A 27,492-nucleotide genomic window follows, 5' to 3' on the forward strand; every position below is an offset into this window, starting at 1 on the left:
ATCTTTTTCTTTGAGAGATGGTTGCTTTACTTCACTTTTCTCCACTTGCTCAACTTGAAAGATTGGTGCCATAGGACAAGGTGGATTACTATTCAAATCTTGTGCAAATGCAGCCTCTTTTGGATTTTCATCATTAATACTCCCTTCATGGATAAGACAACTTTCAAGAGAAGCCTTCGGATAGCTCTTTCTAAAGTGCTCTTTTACTAACTCATCAACTATATCAATTCTCAAACAAGAGTCTACATCTTCATGTTGCTTCTTCTTATCATTGCCAATATTGAAGACTAACTGATCCTCTCCGATTCTAAGAGTAAGCTTTTCACCTTTCACGTCAATCAAAGCACCACTGTAGCTGTGAAAGGCCTCCCAAAATGATTGGCATATGAGAATCCTCTTCCATGTCCAAAATGACAAAGTCAATCTGGGATGTAAAATTTTCCAACCTTGAGTGGTATATTTTCCAAGATCCCTTACGGATATTTAATTGATCATGCATGGCGAAGAGAAATGTGGGTTGGCTTAAGATCTCCCATGTTAAGCTTCTCATAGATGGAGAGGGGCATAAGGCTTACACTAGCCCCTAAATCACATAAAGCTTTTATATAACATGATTCCCCAATATGGCATGGAATTGAAAAACTCCCTGGATCCTTGAGCTTTGGAGGAAGTTTCCTTTGGAGGATAGCACTACATTCCTCAGTTAAGGCTACAGTCTCATAATCTTCAAGTCTTCTTTTGTTTGAGAGAATTTCTTTCAAAAACTTAGCATAAGAAGGCATTTGGGAAATAGCATCGATAAAGGGCACATTTATATATAGCTTCTTCAAAACCTCTAAGAACTTCCCAAATTGCTTATCAAGCTTGGCTTTTTGAAATCTCTGTGGAAAGGGAAGCTGTGGCTTGTAAGGCTCTGGAGGTATATATTTCTCTTCTTTCTCTCCAACCTCCTCTTTACCTTTTCTTGCACTCCCTTTTCACTCTTTTGTTTTTCATCTCCCTCAAAATCTTCCTCATTTTCTCTCTTTTCAACTTTTTCACTCTTCTCATTATGCACTATTTTACCACTCCTCAGTGTGATGGCATGACATTGCTCCCTTGGATTTTCTGTTTGACTAGGAAGTTTCCCCATAGAATTGGTACTTGATGAGCATGCTTGTTGTGCAATCTGATTTTCCAGCATCCTATTGTGTGTTTGCATTTGTTCCAGCCTTGTTTTCATCTCTCTCAACTCTTCATCACGCTTAATTTGATTAGCAAGAATTTGTTGTAATAAAGCCTCTGTGGTGGAACTTTGTTCTTGCTGTCTTGGTAAAGGTGCAGTATTTGCATTCTTTTACTGAAAACTAGGTGGTGGTTGCCTAGGTTGTTGGTATTGATGCTCTTGTTGTTGTGATGGAAAGTTCTGAGTTGAAGCTTGATTTTGCTGATTCTCCCATGAAAAATTGGGATGATTCCTCCAAGCATATGAAGGATAATCTACTCCACAGCTCATTGTTCCTTCTGCATAAGTAACTTGTTGAGAACTTCCAGAGCATGATGATGAACTAACTAGCATGCTTAAATCCTCCATTTTCTTAGCAAGGACATTAGTGAGTGCATCAAATTTGGCATTGATCATGTTGAATGGATCAAGCTCATACATTCCAGCAACTTGCCCTTTTTTAGTTGGAGTTGACCCTCTTGGACTACTCCAAAGATGACTGTTCTTTGCTATTTTCTCTAATAACTCATAAGCTTCATCTCCAGTTTGAGCATCAATGATTCCTCTGATAGCAGGAGTGACATTTGTGTAAAAATTCTGGTTTATCATCCATTTAGGAATGGCATGATGTGGACATTGTCTCTCCAACTCCTTCCATCTCATCCATGACTCATAAAGAGTCTCATCTTCTCTTGGTCTAAAAGCAATCATTTGATTCCTCAACTCTTGAGTTTTTCCAGGTGGAAAGTATTGGGCAAGAAATGCATCAGTGAGCTGCTCCCAATTTGTAATTGAGTTGTGAGGTAAAGAATCAAGCCAATCCAATGCTCTATCTTTCAAAGAGAATGGAAACAATTTTAGCCTTGCTGCATCATCAGATACTCCAGGTTGTTTTTGCATGTCACAAATCATAGCAAACTTCTTCAGATGTGTGTGTGGATTTTCAGAAGGATGACCCCCAAATTGAGAATTCTGAATCATTTGAAGGACTCCAAAATCCATCTTGTAACTATTTGCATCAATTCTTGGTCTTGCTATACTCTCTCTTAAATCATCAAAATGAGGAAATGCGTGATCCATCATACTTCTCTTAGGCACATTAGCATTTACAACTTCTTCACCATGAGCTACATTTTCATTGTTTCGATCATTTTGACATTATCACCACCGATTCCAACTCTTTCTTGACCATTTCTCGTTAAATTTCAGCTGCTCTCAATGCTTCTTTTCTTCTTCTGGTTTCTTTCTTGTTGGCTCTACAAAACTTCTCAATTTCAGGATTAAATAATAAGGATGTGTCACTTGTGCTTCTAGCTCTTCTCATAAAAGATTAAGAGTACCTAAAAAAAGAACAAACAAACACAAAATGAAAAGATAACAAAGATAAAACTATAAACACTAAAATAATCAAGAATTCAATCTTAAACAAACAACTCCCCGGCAACGGCGCCAAAAACTTGATGCGTCCCAACCGCAAGTGCACGGGTCGTACAAGTAGTATAGAAAAGATATCGATCCCACGAGGAGTTGTGTTAATGATTGAATTTTTGATATAAAAAATGCTAACTAATTTGGACTATTTTTGAAATTAAAGTAATAAATTGATGGGTATTGGAGTATGAAATCTATATATGCAAAATTAATAATCTATTCAACTATGTAATGATTTAACTAAATTTGCATCAAATTAAAATAAAGCAAATTCAAATATGGCAATATTCAAAATGGCAAGTAATTAAATTCGATTAGAAATTAACAATGATAAAAAGGCGATTCCGGAGTTCGGGATTTCATATTCAAGCTATTTTGGGATTTTCCCTAGCTAGCCCAATCCATGAAATTTATGGGTTTAAAGGAGATTAATTCTAAAATCCTTTGAAAACTCTTTCGAGTGAGACAAAGAGTGCCTTAATTAACTTAATCCTACTTTCGTGGAGTTAAAATTAACCAAGACCCATTAGGTTCTTTAATCAATCTATTAAAACCCTCTTAACCCTTAGTCTATTTCTAGATCTAAGTTAATTAAGTCCAATTTCTTAATTAACTATCACTTGGTTTTCTCCTTTCGGTGCTTCAATCAAGGATTAAGAACATAACTTAATGGGGCCCTTCATTAAGCATGTGAATAAGCACACAAGAAATGGATTAAACCTCATAAATTCATTAAATTGGGACTAACCCAGTTCAAATCCACAAAAATAACTAAAATATTACATCCCTTACTCCAGAATCAAAAATAAACTACTCACTATCCATAATGCTTACAAGATATGATGAGTTTAAATGGAAATAAAGCTTTAATCTAAGCTAAGAAGTAAGAAATTAAACACTAGAAATGTAGAAAAATGTAAGGGAAGAAAGAAATCTGCAAATCTTGGTTGAGAATGGTGTGGAAGGTGAAAGTGACTCCTCAAATTCTGCCTCTCTTCTCCTTTCCTTTTCTGCTCCTTGTCTCCCCCTTCTAAAATGAGAAAATTGGACTATTTTTAGCATTTTTTTGATATGGAGCCCTAAAATAGTATGTTCTATGAGGAATTGATTGAGGGAATCTTCTGCCAGCTCATTAATGAACTCTTTATGGGACTGCATAAGTGGACTGCATAACTGCATAAGTTATGCAGTCCCTTATCTGATTTTCTGATTAGGTCACTTATGCGGTCGCATGACTTGGTGCATAGGTTATGCACAATTTCGTGAATGTGCATAAGGGAGGCGAGAATGTGCATAGGCTATGCAGTCTCCTTATGCACATTTCGGCTGGTTCTGGAACAGTGGTCTTTCTCCTTATGCAGATCTGCATAGCTTATGCGGCAAGTTATGCACAGTTTGGTCAATGCATAATTCAGCTTGAAAACCTATTTTTGACATCTTTGGTTGTAAAAGACACTCCTCAATGGCAAAATTCTCTTCAGTCCTTCAAAAACACCATTTTTCCTACAAAACAAAGTAAAAATTACAAATTAATGCAAAATTGACAACTATGAAAAACTAACTAATTAACTAATGAAATTAGCTAAAAATGGCTAATAATCAAATAAAAATGGTTATAAAATTAGACCTAAATGACTATGCAAAATGTATGCATCACTCAATACAAAACAAACTATAAAGAAGAGATGAGTTGATTTGCCAATGCTAGCTCAAACACTTTAAAGCTCTTGAATGAAAGTAATAAATAAAAAATCAAGATTGGAGTGCAATTGTAAGCTTTCATCAAGTGTAAAATGAAGTAAAGAAGGTGTATTTATAGTCCCAAATTATTTTAAACTGTTTGAAACCTTTTTGGAACGTTATACACTCTGTTCTAGGCAAAATAGTCATTATTTTGTCTTTTTGTGCGAAGTTGAGCAACTCTGATCATTTAGCAAACTAATAAAATTTTGGCGACAGTAGTAAACTAGTAAGCAAACTAATATTTTAGCAAACACATTAGCAAACTAAAATTTTAGCAAACAAGTTAGCAAACTAATTTATCAGTTACCTGTCTCAAATTATAATCTTTAAAAAATCTGATTTAAACCTTAAAAAATATATATATTCCAATAGTAATATCCAAGGTCATGATTAGAGAAAATTTTATAAAATAATTAAAGGAAAAATTAATTTTGAGCTCCATTTGACTAATATTTTCATCTATTCTTTTTACACAAGTACTAAGACTCAATTTCTAACTCTATGACTTTCATACATTTACTTTGAGTCTTAGCTTTCATAATTTTGTTTTTTCTAATCTTGGATTCATCTTGAGATGCCTTTGAGTATTCTTCCTCCTTAGATGCAATTTTAAAGATTTTTTATGAATAAGAGAAAGAATCTACACATCACTTTAAATTGAATTAGATAGATTCTGTTTAAGTTTTATTATTATTAAAATCAATGCTCATTTTGAGTTACATGGGATCAACATAACTGGAACCAGAGAGATTAAGATGATGCCATTTGGATCACTAATAAGGAGTTGTGCTAGGTATAGGCTTGGCAATGTTTCCCCTCGAGTATTTTGTGGCTAATTCGGTGTGAAGTTTTGAATGGTAGGAGATGCAAGGAAACAAAGTTGACGTATCAGAGCAGCTGGAGTTTTCAGCGGCGACGAAGTATCCGTTGCAGGCAGACGTATCTCCAAGACCAATCATAGCACTGTTAATATTTTAATTTAGTTACTATCAAATATAATAGGCACCTGCCACCTTCCCTGATGCAGAAGAAATTAATATTGGTTCATTATAATTTAGAAATCAAATTGACAGGGACAAATTGGGACGAAATTGTCAAAGTAATAAATTAGTTAAATTATTATATTTTATTTATATTTAATTCATTATATATATAATTAAATTTAAATTGAGATTTAAATAATACCATAACTTTAAAAAATTTCAATTTAAATCAATACCATAAATAAAATGTTAATACGTGAGCATTTCTTAAAGACTCATTTTTTTATTATTGTTTGATATGCGACTAAAAAAATAGTGTTCTCTTAATTATATTAAATAAAAAATATTAAAATTAATATTAAATTAAATTTAATATATTTTAGTAATAAAAAGTTATATATAATTATTTTAGGAAAAAGCGGTTTAACCATAATCACGATCTAAAGCTTTTTTCATGTGGCTTATAATTATTAATAAATTATCTTTAAATAAATTAATAAAATTTGATTTAATAATTAAAAAATAAAATATAAATAAAAAAAATAAAGCAAAGATTTTTTTTCCTTATCCTCAATTGCTCATCGTCTCGTTGATAGAGTATATCCACACACAATTTTACTTCTATTAGTATTCTATATTCCTTGTATCACTTATATTATGGTCGGCTCAGAAAAATCAATCCATTTGCTGAGAGCTCACACTTCTATCTCATGGAGACGTGGTTCCTCGTCTTCATCTGCATCGCCATTTCTGCATTTCTGAAAGTTCTCATCGACCTTTTCTTTCCTTCCAAGGATCCCAACCCCAACCTCAACCTCCCTCCTGGTCCCCTTAACTCTCCTATCATCGGCAACATTCTATGGCTCCGCAAATCCTTCGCTGAACTCGAGCCCGTCATTCGTTCCCTCCACGCTAAGTTCGGCCCAGTTATCACACTCCACATCGGCCCTCGCCCCGCTATTTTCGTTGCTGATCGCTACCTTGCCCACCATGCCTTGATCCAAAACGGTTCAGTTTTTGCTGACCGGCCCTCTGCTCTTGCTATTGGCAAAATAATCAGTAGCAATCAGCATAACATCAACGCGGCCTTTTACGGCCCTACATGGCGTCTCCTCCGGCGGAATCTCACTTCAGAAATCCTCCATCCTTCAAGGGTGAAGTCCTATTCTCACGCAAGAAAGTGGGTGCTGCAAATCCTCCTCAATCGCTTTGAATCGCAGTCGAAATCTGGACATCCGGTTCGTGTTGTGGATGTTATTCGTTACGCCATGTTTTACCTGCTAGGCCTCATGTGCTTTGGTGACAAGCTCGATCAGAAACAAATTAAAGAAATTGAAAGAGTTGAGCGTGACTTGCTTTTGAATAGTGGCAGATTCAATTTACTCAATTTCTGGCCAAGATTGTTCAAAATCGTGTTTCGCAAACTCTGGTCAGAGTTCTTGCAGCTTCGAAAGAACCAAGAAGACGTATTAATTCCTTTAATAAGAGCAAGAAAGAAGGTAAAAGAAGAAAAATTGAGCAAATCCAAGAACGAAAATGATGACTATATCTTATCATATGTTGATACACTTCTAGATCTTCAACTTCCTGACGAGAAAAGGAAGCTCAGCGAAGATGAAATTGTTACTTTGTGCAATGAATTTCTTAACGCAGGCACAGACACTACCTCCACGGCCTTGCAATGGATAATGGCGAATTTGGTTAAGTACCCACATATTCAGGAGAAGCTTTTCATGGACATTAAAGGGGTTGTTGGAGATGCAGCAGAAGAGATAAAGGAAGATGATCTGCAAAAGATGGCGTATCTGAAAGCTGTAGTTTTAGAAGGGCTAAGGCGGCACCCACCAGGGCATTTTGTGCTGCCACATGCAGTGACTGAAGATGCAATGTTGGGTAACTATTTAGTGCCCAAAAATGGGACTATAAATTTCATGGTAGCAGAGATGGGTTGGGATCCAAAGGTGTGGGAGGATCCAATGGCGTTCAAGCCTGAGAGATTCATGGGGAGTGAAGAGGTGTTTGATATAACAGGAAGTAAGGAGATTAAGATGATGCCATTTGGAGTGGGAAGGAGGATGTGCCCTGGCTATGGCTTAGCAATGCTTCATTTGGAGTATTTTGCAGCTAATCTGGTATGGAATTTTGAGTGGAAAGCCGTGGATGGAGATGATATTGACCTTTCTGAGAAGCAGGAGTTTACAATGGTGATGAAGAATCCATTGCAGGCCCTCATATCTCCCAGGTTCAAAAAAATAAGGTGAAATTAATGTTATAGCATTAGTAGCTCACTAATATACAACTAGTTGCATAATTGCCTTTAGCTTTCAATATTACTGTTAGAATGCAGGATATAAAAAATAGAATCATACTTCATTTAAGTAGTTTGTTGTATGAGGATATTGAAATAATTAATTAACTAGGAGCAGATCATGTAGATTATGATAAAAAGGGACAGGACACATGCTTATAGTTATTTAAGTATGAAGAGAGCAGAGTATATTGCTAAGTTAAAGCTCTTTATGCTATTAACTTTCGTTTTTTAGGTGAGAATAGAACAGAAGATAAGTGTGCTAATCTTGAATCAGAAAACACCCGCCAAATTCATGGATGTTGTTTCCTGCAATTTTGAAGGACAACAAATATATTTTTTTCTCGATATTTTTTATTCATTAGAGGCACCATAAAATTGAATAATCCTAGAACAAGTAGATAGGGAGCTTACTTCCTGCATTTTTAAGGTGCAGGAAAACCAACTGAATTATAAAAGCCATTTTCCTTTCTAACTGTAAAACTGTATAATTACATCTTAATTCTAATTGGAAATCACAATCTGATTCAATGTTTTACTTTTTTCAAAAAAAAAAATCATCCAATTTATGTTGCTATCTATTTTTCTTTAATTGATTTTGAGGGATCGTGGGAAGGAAAAGAAAAGATTAAGAGATAAATACTTGCTTAATTAATACTAATACTATCAACATAAGACAACCCAATGAACAGCTGTGAAGCCCAAAACAACATATAGAAAGAGCCAATCAGTTGCAAAAGACAAGCCACAGGAAAAAAAGGCTAATTATTAGATAGTGCTCGTTCTTTCACAGAAAAGCAGATTCTCCCTATAATATGAGAGTGAGTCTCACATAATTATGAGAAATAGTGCATTTAATAATTTCTCGAGAGAAAAATACTTGCACATTCACCGAGATCAAGAAAACGCATTGGTTCTTCTGGTAAGAGTAAGAAAGAAGTTGAAGGAACAGATACTGAGCAAGGTTAAAGAGGGAGAGTGTGTCTTGTCCTATGTTGATACCTTAATTGACTTGCAACTTCCAGAGGAGAAAAGAAAGCAGGAAGAAGGGGAAATCGTTAGTCTATGCTCAGAATTTCTCACCGGGGGCGCAGAGACTACCTCTACAGCTCTGCATTGGATCATGGCGAATTTGGTGAAGTACCCATAAATCCAAGACAAACTATTCATGGATATTAAAGGGGTTGTAGGAGAAGGAGAGGAATTGATCAAGGAAGAAGCTTTACGAAAGACGATGCCATTTGGATCAGGAGGAAGGATATGAAAGGAGACAAAGTTGACTCATCAGAGCAGCTAGAGTTTTCAGTGGTGAAGAAGTATCCATTGCAGGCACACTAATCTCCAAGGTCTAAACTAATGTCAATTACAAGCCCTCATTTCGTGAAGGGACTTTTCTTGCAAATTACTTGAACATTGACCATTCTTCTGCTCTGTTATTTTATTTTAACGTCAAAATCAGATGGCATAGACAAAATGTCGTCAACTTGCAAACGAAGATAAATATCAAGACTATCATGAAGAAAACACAACCACAAACATTGGAAAAACATGTAATCAAAGGAAATTAAATTATACTTTCCCATAAACACAAAAATAAGCACAAAAATGAATATTATATGTAAATTAAGTAATGCACAAAAGTAGATGTAATCACATAATTGGACTATCAAGATAATCAATGCTCTATTTTGTTAGAATTGTATATAAATATGTAAATTATTATATTTTACTTGTATTTAATTCATTATAGAGAAATATATATGTAATTTTTTATTTAATTCTCATAATTTAAAAAAAATTTAAAAATAAATTATAAGAGACATTTATTATTATGTGATTAAAAATATTATTCTCTTAATTATATTAAACAAAAATATCAAATTAATATTAAATTTAATTTAATATATGTTAATAATAAAAGTTGTAAATAATAGCTTTTTCAAAGTATTCAAAATAATATTTTTTAAAAAAAAAAAAAGGCAATTTAGCCATGATCATGCTCTAAAGCTTTTTCATGCGGATTATAATTATGGGAATTCTTATAATAATTTTGTTTTCTACAATTTAAAATTTACTTTATTAATAATTATCTTTAAATAAATTAATAAAATTTAATTTAATAATTAAAGATAAAATATAAATAAAATAATCTAATATATTTTAATAATAAAAGCTATAAATAAAAATAATATTTAAAAAAAAAAAGCAGTTACACTATAATCATACTCTAAAGCTTTTTCACGCGGCTTATAATTGTGGCAATTCTTATCATAATTTTATTTTTTATAAATTAAAATTTACTTTATTAATAATTATCTTTAAATAAATTAATAAAATATAATTTAATAAATAAAAAATAAAAAATAAATAAAATAAAGTAAGCATAGAAAATGCAGATAAATATTGTAGTCTGTTGATCCTTTCTCTATTTCTCATCCTCGGTTGCTCATTGTCTTCTATCTCATGGAAACGTGGTTACTCATTCTCATGTCCATGGCCATTACTGCTTTTCCGAAAGCTCTCATCAATCTTTTCTTTCCTTCCAAGGACCCCAACCTCCCTCCAGGCCCCTTTAAGGTTCCTATCATCGGCAACATATTATGGCTTCGCTATACCTACACCAAACTCGAGCCCGTCATTCGTTCCCTCCTCCCCAAGTTCGGCCCTGTTATCACCCTTCACATCGGTCGTCGCCCCTTCATCTTCGTTGCTGATCGCTACCTTGCCCACCATGCCTTGATCGAAAACGGCGCAGTTTTTGCTGACCGCCCCCCTGCTCTTGCTATTGATAAAATCAGCAGTAGCAATCAGCATAGTATCAACGCGGCCTCTTACGGCCCTACATGGCGTCTCCTCCGGCGGAACCTCGGTTCAGAAATCCTCCATCCTTCAAGGGTGAAGTCATATTCTCACGCTCGAAAGTGGATGCTGCAAATCCTCCTCAATCGCTTTGAATCAGAGTCGAAATCTGGACATCCTGTTCGTGTTGTGGATGGTCTTCAATACGCAATTTTTTGCCTGCTGGTCCTCATGTGTTTTGGTGACAAGCTGGATCAGAAACAAATTGAAGAAATTGAGAGAGTAGAGCGTGCTATGCTTTTGACTAATGCCAGATTCAGTATACTCAATTTCTGGCCAAGATTTTCCAAAATGGTGCTTTGCAGAAGCTGGTCAAATTTCTTGCAGCTTCGAAAGAACCAAGAAGACGCATTAATTCCTTTAATAAGAGCAAGAAAGAAGGTAAAAGAAGAGAAATTGAGCAAATCCAACAACGAAAATGATGACTATATCTTATCATATGTTGATACGCTTTTTGATCTTGAACTTCCTGATGAGAAAAGGAAGCTCAGCGAAGATGAAATTGTTACTTTGTGCAATGAATTTCTTAACGCAGGCACAGACACTACCGCCACGGCCTTGCAATGGATCATGGCGAATTTGGTCAAGTACCCACATATTCAAGAGAAGCTTTTCATGGACATTAAAGGGGTTGTTGGAGATGCAGCAGAAGAGATAAAGGAAGATGATCTGCAAAAGATGGCGTATTTGAAAGCTGTAGTTTTAGAAGGGCTAAGGCGGCATCCACCAGGGCATTTTGTGCTGCCACATGCAGTGACTGAAGATGCGATGTTGGGTAACTATTTAGTTCCCAAAAATGGGACTATAAATTTCATGGTAGCAGAGATTGGTCGGGATCCAAAGGTGTGGGAGGATCCAATGGCATTCAAGCCTGAGAGATTCATGGGGAGTGAAGAAGTGTTTGATATAACAGGAAGAAGGGAGATAAGGATGATGCCATTTGGAGCGGGAAGGAGGATGTGCCCTGGCTTTGGCTTAGCAATGCTTCATTTGGAATATTTTATAGCTAATTTGGTTTGGAGTTTTGAGTGGAAAGCTGTGGATGGAGATGATATTGACCTGTCTGAGAAGCAGGAGTTTACAACGGTGATGAAGAATCCATTGCAGGCCCTCATATCTCCCAGGTTCAAAAACATAAGTTGAAAGAAATTGATGGTATGGTATTAGTAGCCCACTGTGCCACTTGTTGCATAATTGCCTATCAGCTTTCAATATTAATGTTATAATGCGAGATATATATATATATATATATATATAAAAGAAAATTATACTTAAGTAGTTTGTTGTATGAGAATATTGAAATAATTAACAAGGATCACTTCATGTAAATTGTGATCTAAAAGGACAGGACACAAACTTAATTATAGTTATTTAAGTATGGAGAGCAGAGTATATTGCTAAGTTAAAGCTCTTTATGCTATTAACTTTTTTTTTAGGTGAGAAGAGAAAGAAGGTAAATGTGCGAATCTTAAATAAGAAACACGCAAAACTCATAGATGTTGTATAATAAATCGAATAATAATCGATGAATTATATAATAAAAGATAATTATTTTTATTTTTTATATTAAAAGTAAATAATTATACTTTTAGGATGATTAATTCTTAATTAGTATTATAACAAGTATGTAAATTTAAAGTATACATACAAATCGCATAAACACACAGTATAGAACAGAGAGAAGAATTACACAGGATTTAACGTGATTTGACTGTAAGGTTTACGTTCGCGGATAAGACAAGAGAAAAAATTTTAATATGATGAAAAAAAAAAAGATACAATCACTTAGAACTCTCAAACCCTAATTTCAGTATGTTTTCCGAATATCTTATAACTCTACCGTAAATAGTAAAATATTAAATATTTATACTGATTTAATGCTTCGCATTAATCCGTGTCTTTCGCTACCATTATAGATCTCACTTTTTATCCCAATCGGATCATAGCACAAAACTTTCGGATCGAGTCACAATTTGAGTCTATGGAAATATATTTAAAATTCAAGCTATAAAAAATAATAATTAATAATAATAATTACTATATTATATTTGAAAAGGTTAAGAGATAAACACTCGCTTAATGCTGATATTATTGGCATATTTAAATAATTATTACCTTTGGATTACTTAATTAGATTTCAATCTTTATCACTTGTACAGCTCATGTGCAGCAGGAGATGCTGCTGCTTTTTTTTTTTTACATAATAGGAAGGCTTGTGATAAATTTGTCTTTGTTTTAGTTGAAATTTTCCAAATAAAATGAAATTGGAAAGGTTTGAATTATCCAAAACTTTTTTATCTCATAATTATTAAGTAGTAGTTTTTATTAAAATAAAAACTGAAGTTATTTTGATAATAATTTTAGTTAAATAATAAATTTTAATTTATAAATATTAAAATATTAATATTTTCATATCATATTTTTAGTATTTTAATTATAATATTTTAATCCATTGAAATAATATATCTTATTAATATTTATTTTTAATAACTTTTTTTAACTAACTTTATTTATGAGTGAAATTCTATTATAATAATTTAGTATATGATAGCAAATGACTAAATTTAATTAGATATTAAAAATTAATGTATTATGAAAATATTATATACAAGAAAAATTGATAAAAAAATTATATATAAAAAAATAAATTATTAATATATATTATAAATATAAATAATGTGCAATGAATATTACAAATGTAAATTAAAATTTTTATAAATAATTTCTTTCATATTAATTTTTAATTAAAAGAATCATTTTTAATTATTAATTTTATTTTAATTTAAATTCAATCAATATAATTTTTAACTATTATTTTTTATTATTGTTCTCAAATAATTATAACATAAAAATATATATTAACAAAAATGACTTTAATCCTTACGTACAAGCTCCCATTTAGTAAAGGTTTTTTCTTTGCTTAGACCAATTAATTCAGCATGAATGATGAGACTCATATAAATTTTACGTATTTTTTTTTTTTTAAGTTAATCTTAGGTAATTAGAAATCCAATTGACAGAGACAATTCGTTACCTTATTACAAATAAATTAATTTAGAATTGAATTTAAATTTATTTTTAATAATTTTATTAAATTTGTGAAAATTATAATATAATAGAATTATACAAAATATATGAAGATATATTTTTTTTATATGGAAATTCGTTACCTTATTATCATAGTTATATTCAAGTAGGACTATGTATAGTAATAAATTAATAAAATTTTACTCATATTCAAATAAAAATAAATTAATTTACAATGTAAATTATAATAGGATAGAAATTAAATTTATTTTTAATAATTTTATTAAATACATAAAAAAAATAATATAATAAGAATCATACATAATATATGAGAATATTATTATATAGAAATTCCTTACCTTGCTAGTATAGTTATATTAAAAAAGGATAGTATAGTTATGTATTAGAAATAAATAAAGTTTTACTTAAATATGATTAAATTAATTTGTAAAGTGAATTATAATTGGATTGAAATTAAATTTATTTATAGTAATTTTATTATGTAAAAAATTGTAACATATGGGAATTATACAAAATATATAAGAATATTTTTTTATATAGAAACTTGCTACCTTATTGTATAGTAATATTAAAATAGGATTATGTATAGTAATAAATAAAGTTTTATTTATACTTAAATATTAGTAAATTAAATTTTCAATGTGGATTGTAATAGGATTGGAATTAAATTTATTTTAATAATTTTATTAAATATGTAAAAATTATAATATAATATGAATTATACAAATTATATAAGAATATTTTTTTGTAGAAATTTATTACCTTATTAGTATAATTATTTTAAAATACAATTATGCATCGAAATAAATAAAATTGAAATTTAATTTGTTTTTAATAATTTTATAAAATATAGCATATATATTGTAGTCTAGCTGTTGCTCTATACTCAATTCCTCATCATCTTGTATCTCATGGAGACGTGGTTCCTCATTCTCATCTCCATCGCCATTTCTGCATTTCTGAAAGCTCTCATCGATCTTTTCTTTCCTTCCAAGGACCCCAACCTCCCTCCAGGCCCCCTTAACTTTCCTATCATTGGCAACATTCTGCGGCTTCGCTAATCCTTCGCCGAACTCGAGCCCATTTTTCGTTCCCTCCATGGCAAGTTCGGCCCTGTTATCACCCTTCACATCGGCCTTCGCCCCTCCATCTTCGTTGCGGATTGCTATCTTGCCCACCATGCCTTGATTCAAAATGGTGCAGTTTTTGCTGACCGTCCTTCTGCTACTGCTATTGGCAAAATCATCAGGAGTAATCAGCGTAACATCAACTCGGCCTTTTACGGCTCTACATGGCGTCTATTCCGGCGGAACCTCACTTCAGAAATCCTCCATCCTTCAAGGGTGAAGTCCTATTCTCAAGCTCCAAAGTGGGTGCTGCAAATCCTCCTTAATCGCTTTGAGTCACGGTCGAAATCTGGAGATCCTGTTCGTGTTGTGGATGATCTTCAATACGCCATGTTTTGCCTTCTAGTCTTCATGTGTTTTGGTGACAAGCTCGAACAGAAACAAATTGAAGAAAGTTGAGCGTGTCATGCTTTTGAATAGTGGCAAATTCAATTTACTTGATATCTGGCCAAGATTGTCCAAAATCGTGTTTCGCAAACGCTGCAGGTCACAGTTCTTGCATCTTCTAAAGAACCAAGAAGACGTATTAATTCCTTTAATAAGAGCAAGAAAGAAGGTAAAAGAAGAAAAATTAATCAAATCCAACAGTGAAAATGATGACTGTATCTTATCATATGTTGATACACTTCTTGATCTTCAACTTCCTGATGAGAAAAGGAAGCTCAGGAAAGATGAAATCGTTACTTTGTGCAATGAATTTCTTAACGCAGGCACAGACACTACCGCCACGGCCTTGCAATGGATCATGGCGAATTTGGTCAAGTCCCCACATATTCAAGAGAAGCTTTTCATGGACATTAAAGGGGTTGTTGGAGATGCAGCAGAAGAGATAAAGGAAAATGATCTGCAAAAGATGTCGTATTTGAAAGCTGTAGTTTCAGAAGTGCTAAGGCGGCACCCACCAGGGCATTTTGTGCTTCCACATGCAGTGACTGAAGATGCAATGTTGGGTAACTATTTAGTGCCCAAAAATGGGACTATAAATTTCATGGTAGCAGAGATGGGTTGGGATCCAAAGGTATGGGAGGATCCAATGATGTTCAAGCCCGAGAGATTCATGGGGAGTGAAGAAGTGTTTGATATAACAGGAAGTAGGGAGATTAAGATGATGCCATTTGGAGTGGGAAGGAGGATGTGCCCTGGCTTTGGCTTAGCAATGCTTCATTTGGAGTATTTTGCAGCTAATTTGGTTTGGAATTTTGAGTGGAAAGCTGTGGATGGAGATGATATTGACCTGTCTGAGAAGCAGGAGTTTACAACGGTGATGAAGAATCCACTGCAGGCCCTCATATCTCCGAGGTTCGAAAACATAAAGTGAAAGAAATTAATGGTATGGTTTAGTAGCCCAGTAATGTGCAACTTGTTTCCTAATTGCTTATTAGCTTTCAATGTTTACTGTTATAATGCAGGATATTAAAAATAGAACTATACTCCGAGGATATTAAAAAAAAAAAAAAAAACTTTTTGCCTGCACCTAGATATATATATATATATATATATATATATATATATATATATATGCTCATAAAAATAGGAATATTAATAATGCGGGATCGCTTCCTTTATATTTGTTTTATAGGAATTTGGGGTTGGGGTGGGTACTTCACTGTGGAGACTTTTCTATTTTTTTATTTTAATTTATTAATATTTAATATAAATTTATTTATTAAAAAATAAAATATTAGATAAAAATATAAATTTTAAACATAATTTTAATAATATGTTTATTTTTTTTAATAATATAATATTTAAATATATAAATAAATAAAAATAAATTATTTTTTTATAAATAATAATAACATATTATTACGGAAGACATGTTAGATGATTTGCGGCAAGATTAAAGAAAATTGATCTGATTTGAGGCGATTATTATCTAAAGGGGTCAAGACATATACAAATTATAGTTATTTTTAAAAAGGAGTAGTTTATACCTATACGAGTGTGGGCGTACACGCCTGTTTAATCAAGAACTGACACGTCATTTAATAATGATAGGTTATATTTTATAGTGGATTTTATTATAAGACATAATGTAACTAAATGTATGAATTTTTTTTATAAACCTTGATATATCGAAGAATTTTTCTTAAAAAAATAAGCAGTAAATTTTTAATTTTTTGTATTATGCTTCGGAAATACTTGTTTATACTAAGAGTATATACTAATTCAATACATAAATTACGCATAAAATTAAAATAAATAGAAGCTACCAAAGATTGTAATATTTTCTATATAATCAAATAATGATTAGAAAATTATTCAAATTAAAAGGATGATTGGACTCTATTAGAGAGCAATTCAAGAGTATTTATCTTGGATGCATGGATAAGAGAGAGTGAGCCTTTAGATCGTCCAAAGGAAAAACTTCATCTTGCTACGTAATGTAAATTCAGGATACTTATTATTTTATCCCTCTAAATTCATGGAATACTTAATATAGTGGTCATGGGCTGATCCTTCAATATCCCATATCTATTGTGGAGTGTGTATTGTGGAGTATGTATGTGTATTTGAATTATATAAAAATAAAAATCTCCTTAAAATTATCATGATTCATTTTTATCACTAATTCAAGTGTATGTGTGCCTTTACCTAATGAAAGAAAAAAAATCTCTATTTAATATTGCAGAAAATTCATCGATAAAGTCAAATAAAGGATTATCTCTATTTCCTTGGATTCAATCTTTATCAATTGCCTATATAGTTACTGGCAGCAGGAGATGATGCTCCTTCAGTTGACCATAGACCAATTAAACTTTAGAAAGTACCTTTCATTTCATGTTAAAATATCGTATTATAGAGTTTATTGGGAACTAATCGCACAGATTGATCTTAAATTAGAATTAAAAATGAAAGATATAACTTCAATTAGATTAAACAAATTAAACAGAACAAATTCAACTCAATTTGATTTAAATTACTATAAATTTTAATTTATTTTATTTTGTTAGATCAAACCAAATCCACAGACGCTTGTCCGTAAAGTTTTGGTCAGTGGAGCTCCTGCATGGGAGAAAAAGTGCTGCTCAATTTCCATCTTCAACAAGGCAATTTCTTGATCATAACTCATCCCTATGGGCCAACTTGAACTCAAAGCCTATGTGTAAACGTGGAAACTCAATATTTTATCTATATATATATATATATTAAATTAATTTATTATTATTATTATTATTAACTTTGATTTTAAAATAAAATTTTTACATTCAATGGGTCTATCATATTAGTTTAATTGATTAAGTTTTTGTTATATTTTGGGTATGTAAAAGATTCGAATATTTAATCTATCAATTGAAATTGTCTCTCTTCCATTGAGTATAACTATTATTTTAGAGGTTTTAAGTGAGTGGTAATTATAGTACATGACACATTTTTAGTCTCTTTTAAAATTCTTTAGCATTAAAATTGTTATTAAATGAAATTTTAAATAAGTATTTTAATAATTATTTTACATGTGAAGTTCTAGAGTTTTATTTTGTTATTGAATTTTATTTCGATTTTGATTAAATAATTGATTTTGTCAATTATCTCTACATTAGAGCCATTAGGATCCCAGGAACAGGCTTTTAATATCTTTATATTGATTGATATCTGAATATAAAATTTATCGATGTGTTACACTAAATTTATTTGAAATTGATTTGATCTTATTGACTCTCTGAAATTATTGAAATAAACTGTTAGAATTGCACTATCAGTTATTATTTGCCATCTGAAATTTTTCGTGGATTTTGATTGATTTGTACAAGTTGATTTTTGTTCTGAATTGGTACCTGTGCCCAGTATCTGTATCTGCTATCTGGCCCCGCTGTGTGGACTATCATGATATTAGGTTGCATTGTTGAGTCATGCATCATTGCACTTTATGGTTTACATTAGTATCATATGCATTAATAGTGAAGGAGGAGAAAAGTATCTAATATCTGGTAGCGCGCTTACTATCTGGCCTTTGATCATGTAGGGTATTATCACCCTGGTGTACTATATCATAAAATTTTATTAAATGAACTTCTTTTATATATATATTTTATGAAATTATTTTATTAATTATTTTGATAGCATGAGCATGATTTTATTGAATGAAAAATTTATTGTGAAATTAATCAAGTGTCTGTGTCACACCTTACCCCTCCATGAGGCATGACATATTCTCGTAGTATACTTAATAAATTACTGAACTTTACCTACTGATAACCAATTAAATACACTACAAGGAATTTTAAAACAATTTTATCTTCTTTTGAAGGTGGTGAGCACTTTTAACAGGTATTAAAAACTTTTAATTTCATTTTAAAGACTAGGTAAAAATTTTGATAAATTTTATTTTTCCGTAAATTTTATAAAAATTTCAACAAAGTGCTATTTGTAATTGGGAAAAAACCAAATTTTAAAGACCTGTAAAAAGCACGTCCAAATGATTTTCAATCACACCCCAACCTCCAATATCTCAACTCCACATAATCAACACAAATTCAATTCAAAATTTCTCATCTCCAAATTTTTCATAAATTCATTCACATTGCATTCAAAATATTTAATTTACATTCACAAGTTAAATTTACAAGCATAAAATTCAAAAATAACATTATTACAAATTTACTGTACAACTGCTCAAATTACATTAATACATATGAACACTACTATATTTATATCAAAATAAACTACAAGGGTATAAATAAATGCTTGTACAAAAATTTTAGTGTAGTCCTCGTCTACTCAGCAGCTCACTCTGCTGCTTTTTCCTTTCTCTTATCTACGACAGCAAAATAAGCTATCGCTGAGTATGATTTACTCAGTGGTGCACAATAAAAATTTAAAATGTTGAACATAAAACACTCATTGCTAAATCATAATTCAAACATTTCACAATTTTATTTCATAATTTTCAAATCATATTTATAATAAAATTTTGTCAAATAATTTAATAAACACAGTGTTGTTAATCCATACACAACTTAAGTCATGACACAAAATTTCTGACCAATATCATGTTGTTCACCACGACAAATCAATCTACAACCTCACTAATCGAAATCAGTGAGGGAGGTGGCTAGCTAGCTAATGAGTACTCATTAGATCTCGACTTCAACTGGTAAGCCAAAGAGGGAGGAAAAATAATCGATCTTAACCCCATAAATGGAGGAGGAGTATATGATACTGTCATGCTAAGTTTGAATCGAAAATCAATTTAAAACAATTTATTCAAATATTGCATGCAAAATACACTCAATTTCCAAAGTCATATTTTCATTTACAAAGTGGCAACACAATAGTTCTTGAAATTCATAATTAACACAATACATAATAAATCAAGTTTTCAAGGTGGAAACAATAATTGAGAGTTATTATGCACAGACCTGATTTGAGTCTCCTCTAGGCCTTGACTCAATATTCCTTTGGCTTCACAATGTCCTTTTCAACTGAAACACGCAATTTACAGTGTTTCAATATCATATCTCATAATTAATCCAATAAATAAATTCACACCTACTTAATTCTAGCCTTGATTTGCTTAAAATAATGTTCTTTGAAGTTTGCATTTCAGGGTTACTATTCATGGTACTATTCAAGTCAAAATATTGACTTTCTCATGCTTAATAGGTATGTGAATTCCAAATACATCTACATATCACATTTTGAGTGTCTCATTTGATGGCAATAGTTGTCATTTTAATTTCTAACTCTCCTAAGAGAAATTGCCATTTTTTAGTTTTGATCCCCTATTTTGCACTGTTCCATTGGTCTGGTTACTGTGGAAATTTGGCTAAGTGTACTTCATCAAAGTTGTTCCTTATTGTCTTATCTTTAATTTCCTTTTTGAATCACTCCATTTGGAGTTTTATAGCCCAAGATATAGTCATTTTTCTATGGCTGGCCAGATTAGTTCAAACCCAGAATTCTGGGCACTTTCTTGGTTCTGGCAGTTTTGGTGTGCTGACTTAGCTCACTTTTTGGATAGGTTACGGCTAGAATTTGGGTTTATGTTCTTCATAAAAGTTGTAGTGCTATGTCTCAGCTTTCCATCAGTATAAAATTCAGGTCATTTGGACATTCCTACACCAAATTATGGCCAAATGAATAAACACTATTTATTTGGTCATTTTGGTACACTGGTAGTGCACATTACCCAGATTTGACCTAATTGTTCACTATCTTAATGTCATTTTCTGGGCATGGTTTCTGCACAAAAATTGTGACAGTATGTGTCTACTTTCATATCTAATTGGCTTCACACTAATTGGGATGGCAGAATTACAGCTTTGGTCCCTGAAAGGGACCTAGGTCATACTACCTAAAATTGACCCTTCTCCAATCTGAAGTGCATTACACTTCTAATCACTCCAACACATATCAATTGATCACAATTGATCATTTCTAACCTCAATTAGGGTTAATTGCATCAATTGACCATTTTCTCCAATTTTTCCCCCAATTTCATGAATTCAATAACCCTAATTTTTACAAATGGCTCAATTAGTACAGTTAAAGTATCTCACTATCTTCTACACACTTAATTACACTTTCATACCAATTTAATTTCATCAAACTCAAGCAATTCCAACTCCCCTATAGGCTGGCCAAATTTCACATATAATCCACACACTTGATTTGTTTCAATTGTTTATCAATTCTTAGTGTAATTTAGCTATTTGAACATGAATTAAAAGAGAGAATTAAGAAACAAACACTAACCTTTTTCTTTGGATTTCAACTCTTCAATTCTTTCACTTTCTTCCTTTCTTTTCTTCTTCAATCTTCTTGTCTAGGGTAATTTAGAAGCTTTTTAGGTTTTAGGGTTCAAATTGGTGGGGGGAAATCAAGTTGCTCAAGCTTGGTTAACTTGTTAATGGAGGACACAAATGGAGGTGGGAAAGAGGAGACTTTCGGCCCGCCAAGGAGAGAAGGAGAAATGAATTTTCTTCTTTTAATTTTTTGTATTTATCTTTTTTTTTTTTTTTACTTAGTCAATGTCAATTAATCAAATTTCATTTTTGATGTCATGGGTGATGTAATTTGGATGATGTCATTATTCAAATTTTACTTTTCTTTTCTTTTTCTTTTATTTTTCCATAGCTCTTTAATTTAATTATATATTTCAAAATTTTCATTTCTCAAATTTTATTGGATAGTTAGGTCATGAGTCACCTCTAGGGGTGAATTAATCAATTTGTCCTTCACCGATCTATCCGATTTGCAAGTAATTTGGTATTTCTTCTAAAATTTTGACCTAATTATTTGACCTACTTATCAACTCTTTTCTGTGATTTTCTCTTTTCCACTAGCTTCGCCATAGTCCTTAGGACCGCGGTGTCATAATGTCTCGTTCAAAAATTAGGGTTACAATTGCCCTCGCAGTCACTTTCCAGTAAGGTCACCCATCACTGTGACCCCCGGCTCATTTAACCTTTTATGCTTTATTTTTCTTATTTATACTTAATCTTCTGGTAATCATTTTTAATTTTCATTCAGGGTTTTTCTAAGTATCTTAAATATGGTTCTAATCCTCTTAATTATTCGGATCAATACCAGTCACCAGAACAGTGAAATATACCAGGCTATGCATGTAACACCCCTATATGCATAGCCTAGTATATTTCACTGTTCCGGTGACCGGTGTTGGTCCGGACAATTAAAGGGATTAGAATAACATTTAAGATACCTAGAAAAGCCCTGAATGAAAATAGATAGTGATTACCAGATAGTTAAGTATAAAAAAAAACAAAGAATAAAAAGTTAAATGTGTCGAGGGTCACAGCGATGGGTGACCGTACCGGAAAGTGACTGCGAGGTCAGTCCTAACCCTAATTTTGAATGGAAAATTATGACACCGCGGTCCTAAGGACTATTGCGAACCTAGTAGAAAAGAGATAATCACATAAAGGAGTTGATAAATAGGTTAAAGAATTAGATTAGGACTCCAGAAGAAATACTGGATTATTTGCAAACCGGATCAAACCGACGAAGGGCAAATTGATCAATTCACCCCTAGAGGTGACTTCTGACCTAACTATCCAATAAAATCGGAGAAATAAAAATTTCGGAATAGAGAATTAAATTAAAGAAGAATGGGAAATTAAAGGAAATAGAAAAAGAAATGAAAAGTGAATTATTGCATCACTTAGTGACATCACACATGATGTCAAAATAAAATTTTAATTATTGGAATTTTTTACTAAGTCAAATTAAGTAAAATTAGACATAAAACATAAAAAAAAAATTAAAAGGAAAAATTCACTTTCTCTGTGACACCCCTTACCCGTCCACAGTGTAGCCGAGCAAGATATGCCAAACAGTGTGCCAGAGCACCAAATCATATTTCAATTCAATTTACCCTTTTTACTTTATTTATTTATAATTTTTTATTAATTTGAATTTTTTGCAAATTTTATAGAAAATCCGGCAGAGTGCCGGCTGTAAATTGGAAAAACAGTTCTTCTGAATCTGTTAAAAACACTTCCAATATAATTATAATTTCAATCTCAGTCAACCACCAACATATTTTCAACAATTTCTCAAATCACTTCAGTATCTCAAAATTCAATTCATTTCATATCATACTCAAATCAATGAGAAATGCTCACATTTATTACTGAACATAGTTCACAGATAATTATATCAAAAGCATAATTACATGAGTTTATAATATACATTACAGAAGTTTACAAAATACAAAATACCAAAATACTAAAAGTGGCCTAATGTCTTACCAAATGCACTGCAAATGTGAGGTGACTCTAAACTCTGTGTGCAGATCTGTAAGCTCACCCAGTATGAGGTCTGCTGGACTCCCTAGCTATGTCTCCAGTACCTACGGGTGGCAAAAGCGACGCGCTAAGCAATTCTACTTAGTGGTGATAATATAAAATAACATAACTAAAATAAAGTAAATATGCAGAATGTATGTTTATATTTTTGGTAGACTTAATTTCTGACATTTATTGCGGTATTATTCGATTAAAATTTTGTAAGATTCATTATTATTGCCCGAGTAACCCCTACTAGTCGACTGGACTGGATAAACGGGTAAATTGGCACTGGGTACTAAGTACCTCGGATCATCACACCATCAGTCACATTGTGTCTCCCGGTGTGTAACAGAATAACTAATAAGCTGTAATAATTATCAGGGATAAAATCCAAATATAATAACTCAGCCAAAGGCTATTTTATCACAGAATGGCACGTGAGGCTATAAAACACAGAATGGCATGAAGCCATATGCAGTACTGCTAACAAAACTCTATTGGCATGCCAACCTATTCAAACCAATCTTGCTAGGTGTACTAGGGCATGTTATACTTTTACTTTACAATTCTTCAAATAAAAGTTTAGGTGTTACTATTCATTTCATTAGTCAACAAAAATGTTGACTTTTGCATGGACAATAGGTACATTGGTTTTAATATTCCCAACATACCACATTTTGCATTCTAAAATTGTTAGTATTGGTTGCCAATACCATTTCTAAGCTTAATGTTAGTTGTTCAAAATTTTCAGATTTCAAGCCTTGTATTTACTGTTTCATTAGTTATTTTTGTGGTGGGAATTTGGCAAAGTTGTCAGCATGAAAGTTGTTCCTTATTGTGTCTAGTTACATTTCTTTTTTTAAATCACTCCATTTGGAGTTTTGTAGCTCAAGTTATGGCCTAAATACCATGACTGGCCGGATTGCCAACTTCCCAGATTTTCTGGACTGATCAAATCTATAGTATTTTGAGTAGTGACTACAGGTCACTTTTGGAATATGTTATGGTTATAATTTGGGTTAGGTTACTTCATAAAAGTTGTAGATCTATATCTCAGCTTGTTGCTGGTAAAATTTCAGGTCAATTGGACCTTTCTACACTGAGTTATGACCAAATGAATGAATACTGTTTATTTGGTCATTTTGCCCAAGCAGAATGCAGGTCACCCGGATTAGGGAAATCTTTAGGTCAACTTGGTTTGGTTTTATGGGCATGGTTTCCTCACCAAAGTTGTGCCATTATGTGTCTAGTTTCATGTCCAATTGGCCTTGCACCAATTGAACCTCTACAACTCCAGTTATTACTTCCCAAACCTACTGGACTCATGCCCAGTCTTGCAGGTCACCAAGGGCAGCCACAGTAACCTCAATTCCCACTGCACAAACCACTTCATTTCTTGTTTACACATAACCAAATGGTCACTAATTGACCATTAAAACTTACTTTCACCATTACATGCTCAAAGTCTCTATTTCATACCCAAACCCTAACCCTAACATCTCAAATCATGCATTTAACTTGCATTTCACCATTTCACTTAAGAGACTAATGTTAAGGCAGCCATACTACCATTTCTAGTTCTATGAAATCCTCAAAATCTTACCACATCCAAGGCTGCCAAAAATGGGGGATGGGCATACACATGTTATTTATTAAATTTCTTTGTAAATTTAAACTCAATCATACTCCTCCAACATAAATTGAAAGAGAAAAACAAGTTAAGTCACTAACCTCTAATGTAGCTAATCCAAAGCTTGCAAGAACTCTTCCTTTTGATTTCTTTTTGCTCCAAAAGCTTTGCTAAGATGAAAGAACAAGAATTTGTCTTGGGAACTTAAGCTTGAATGGGTGAAAAATCATGGAAATCAAGCTTTGGTAAGCTTGACAATGGTGGACATGGGAGAGAGCTGGTGCAGCTTGGGAAGAAAGAGAGTGGCTGTTGTGTTTTTTTCTAGAATTTGACTTCTTTTTTGCCCATTTTATGTATTATAAGTGTTTATCTTTAATTTGATTGGCTAAGCATTTTAATTACCTCATGCTTACATAAGCATGAGGTAATAAATCTCATTTATTTACAATTTCTCTTCTTCCTTTTCCTATTCATTTTTAATTAATTTTTCATCAATATTTGTTCATATTTTATGTCATATAATTTATTTACATAAATGGACAAGTTGGTCAAAAATCATCTCTGAAGACGAAATGACCAAAATGCCCTCCGTTTGGCTTAACGAGCCAAAATTGTGGGTACCGATTGATTAAATTTTCCTTGTGTTTTCTTAACATTTTATTGTCATTGAAACCCCAATAATCCTTCCCTGAGGTCCCAAAAATTATTTCATGAAGTTTTTCCCGGGTCTAGGGTTGCTAACGACCTTCACCGTCACTTCCCTTTTGGGTTACTCATCCCTGGGGTTTCAGCTCGTTTAACCTTAGTTTATTTCATTCTTATAAATTTTTCTTGATTTTTTTATGAGCATTATTTAGATTCTTTATAACTCTCCACTTTAGTCAAATTATAATTTCAAACATTCTAGCTGCCTGGACCGACATTGGTCACCGGAACAGTAGACTGTATGGACTAGCTAAAGTGAGGATGTTACATTCTCCTTCAACCAACCAGCCGGCCAACTCCTCCCTTCTCTCACCTCCATTTTCATTCACCATTAAAGCTTGATCCAAGCTTTTCAATCCCATAAATTAACCCTCATTTCTCCAAAATTTTCCCATAAACCTTACTTTGGCAAGTAGATGAGGAGATTGAAGAGACAAAAAAAGGAAGAAAAAGGAAAGAATTGAAGAATAGGAAATTCAAACAAAGGTTAGTGATTAAGCTTGAATTTATTTGTTGAATTTCTATGTTTCTAGTTAATTTAACTTAGAATTAAAGTGAAAATGCAAACAAAACAAATTGGGGAATTCATTTGGGAAATTCGGCCTGCATTAAGGGGGGCTAAAATTTCTTGAATTTGATGAAGTTGAAGTGTTAATTAGATTGAATTAAGTATGTAGATTAAGGATATACACTTTGATTTCATTAAGTGAATGAAATTAATAAATTAGGATTCTTGAAATTTGAAATTTGGGCAAAAAATTGAAGGAAATGGTCAATTGATGCAAATGACCTTAATTAAGGATATAAATGGTCAATTGGGACCATTTGTGATGTGTTGGAATTGGTAGAATTGAAAAGCAATTCGGATTGATTAGGGGTCCCAATCTGGTAGTTTGACCTAGGTCCCTTTGAGAAACCAAAACTGAAATTTTACTAATCCAATTGGTATGAGTTCAATTGGGAATGAAATTAGACACATAATAACACATTGTTCATTTAGAAACCATGCCCAGAAAATAACATTTAAATAGTGAACAATTAGGTCAAACCCAGATATTGTGCATTGTCACTGTACCAAAATGACCAAATAAATTTATTTGGCCATAACTTGGCCTAGGAAGGTCCAAATGACCTGAATTTTATACCATTGGAAAGCTATGACAATGTAATACAACTTTTATGAAGAACACAATCCCAGATTTTGACTATAACCAAGTCAAATTGCCAACCAAAGTTGGTATCTTAAAACTGCCAAACCTAAAAGTTACCTAGAATTCTGGGTTGAAACTAATCCGTCCAGCCTTAGAAAAATGACCATATCTTAGGCTAAAAAACTCCAAATGGAGTGATTCAAAAAGAGAATTAAATATAAGATAATAAGGAACAACTTTTATGAAGAACACTTAGCCAAATTCCCATAGTAACTAGACCAATGGAATAGTGCAAAATAGGGCATCAAAACTGAAAAATTGAGTTTTCTCTTAGGAGACCTAAAAATTGAAATGATAACCAAGACCAACAAATTTGACACTCAAAATGTGGTATGTGGGTGTAATTAGAATTCATATATCTATTAAGCATGAGAAAGTCAATATTTTGACTTGAATAGTACCATGAATAATAACCCCGAAATGTAAATTTCAAAGAGCATTAATTTAAGCATATTAAGGCTAGAATTTAGTAGACATGAATTATTTATTAGAT

At 32.4% G+C, this 27,492-nt stretch overlaps 2 protein-coding genes, 1 non-coding gene and 2 pseudogenes across 3 annotated transcripts; all 5 read left to right on the top strand.

The window, feature by feature from the left end:
• The window catches only part of LOC110659550 (cytochrome P450 89A2-like), a 27,413-nt pseudogene extending 22,174 nt beyond the window's left edge, over positions 1-5,239 (top strand).
• Positions 1,824-1,931, top strand: LOC131180442 (small nucleolar RNA R71). The gene has a single exon (XR_009149215.1). It is a non-coding gene; the product is annotated as a small nucleolar RNA R71 (small nucleolar RNA).
• Positions 5,240-5,942: 703 nt separating the features above from the next.
• On the top strand, positions 5,943-7,867 carry LOC110659612 (cytochrome P450 89A2-like). Its single transcript, XM_021817582.2, has one exon. It carries the CDS (start codon positions 6,072-6,074, stop codon positions 7,620-7,622), a length of 1,551 nt encoding a protein of 516 aa, XP_021673274.2. The 5' UTR covers positions 5,943-6,071; the 3' UTR covers positions 7,623-7,867.
• A 2,190-nt stretch (positions 7,868-10,057) lies between these two features.
• LOC110659611 (cytochrome P450 89A2) lies at positions 10,058-11,777 on the top strand. Its single transcript, XM_021817581.2, has one exon. It carries the CDS (start codon positions 10,133-10,135, stop codon positions 11,669-11,671), a length of 1,539 nt encoding a protein of 512 aa, XP_021673273.2. The 5' UTR covers positions 10,058-10,132; the 3' UTR covers positions 11,672-11,777.
• A 2,596-nt stretch (positions 11,778-14,373) lies between these two features.
• LOC110659610 (cytochrome P450 89A2-like) lies at positions 14,374-16,152 on the top strand (annotated as a pseudogene).
• The last annotated feature ends 11,340 nt before the right edge of the window (positions 16,153-27,492 follow it).

The sequence above is a fragment of the Hevea brasiliensis genome, chromosome 5, assembly GCF_030052815.1.
Source record: "Hevea brasiliensis isolate MT/VB/25A 57/8 chromosome 5, ASM3005281v1, whole genome shotgun sequence".
NCBI classification, from domain to species: Eukaryota; Viridiplantae; Streptophyta; class Magnoliopsida; order Malpighiales; family Euphorbiaceae; genus Hevea; species Hevea brasiliensis.

What these genes read in the sequence shown, in the direction of transcription:
- LOC110659612 (XM_021817582.2), top strand. Translation starts at nt 6,072, where the DNA reads ATGGAGACGTGGTTCCTCGTCTTCATCTGCATCGCCATTTCTGCATTT.
- LOC110659611 (XM_021817581.2), top strand. Translation starts at nt 10,133, where the DNA reads ATGGAAACGTGGTTACTCATTCTCATGTCCATGGCCATTACTGCTTTT.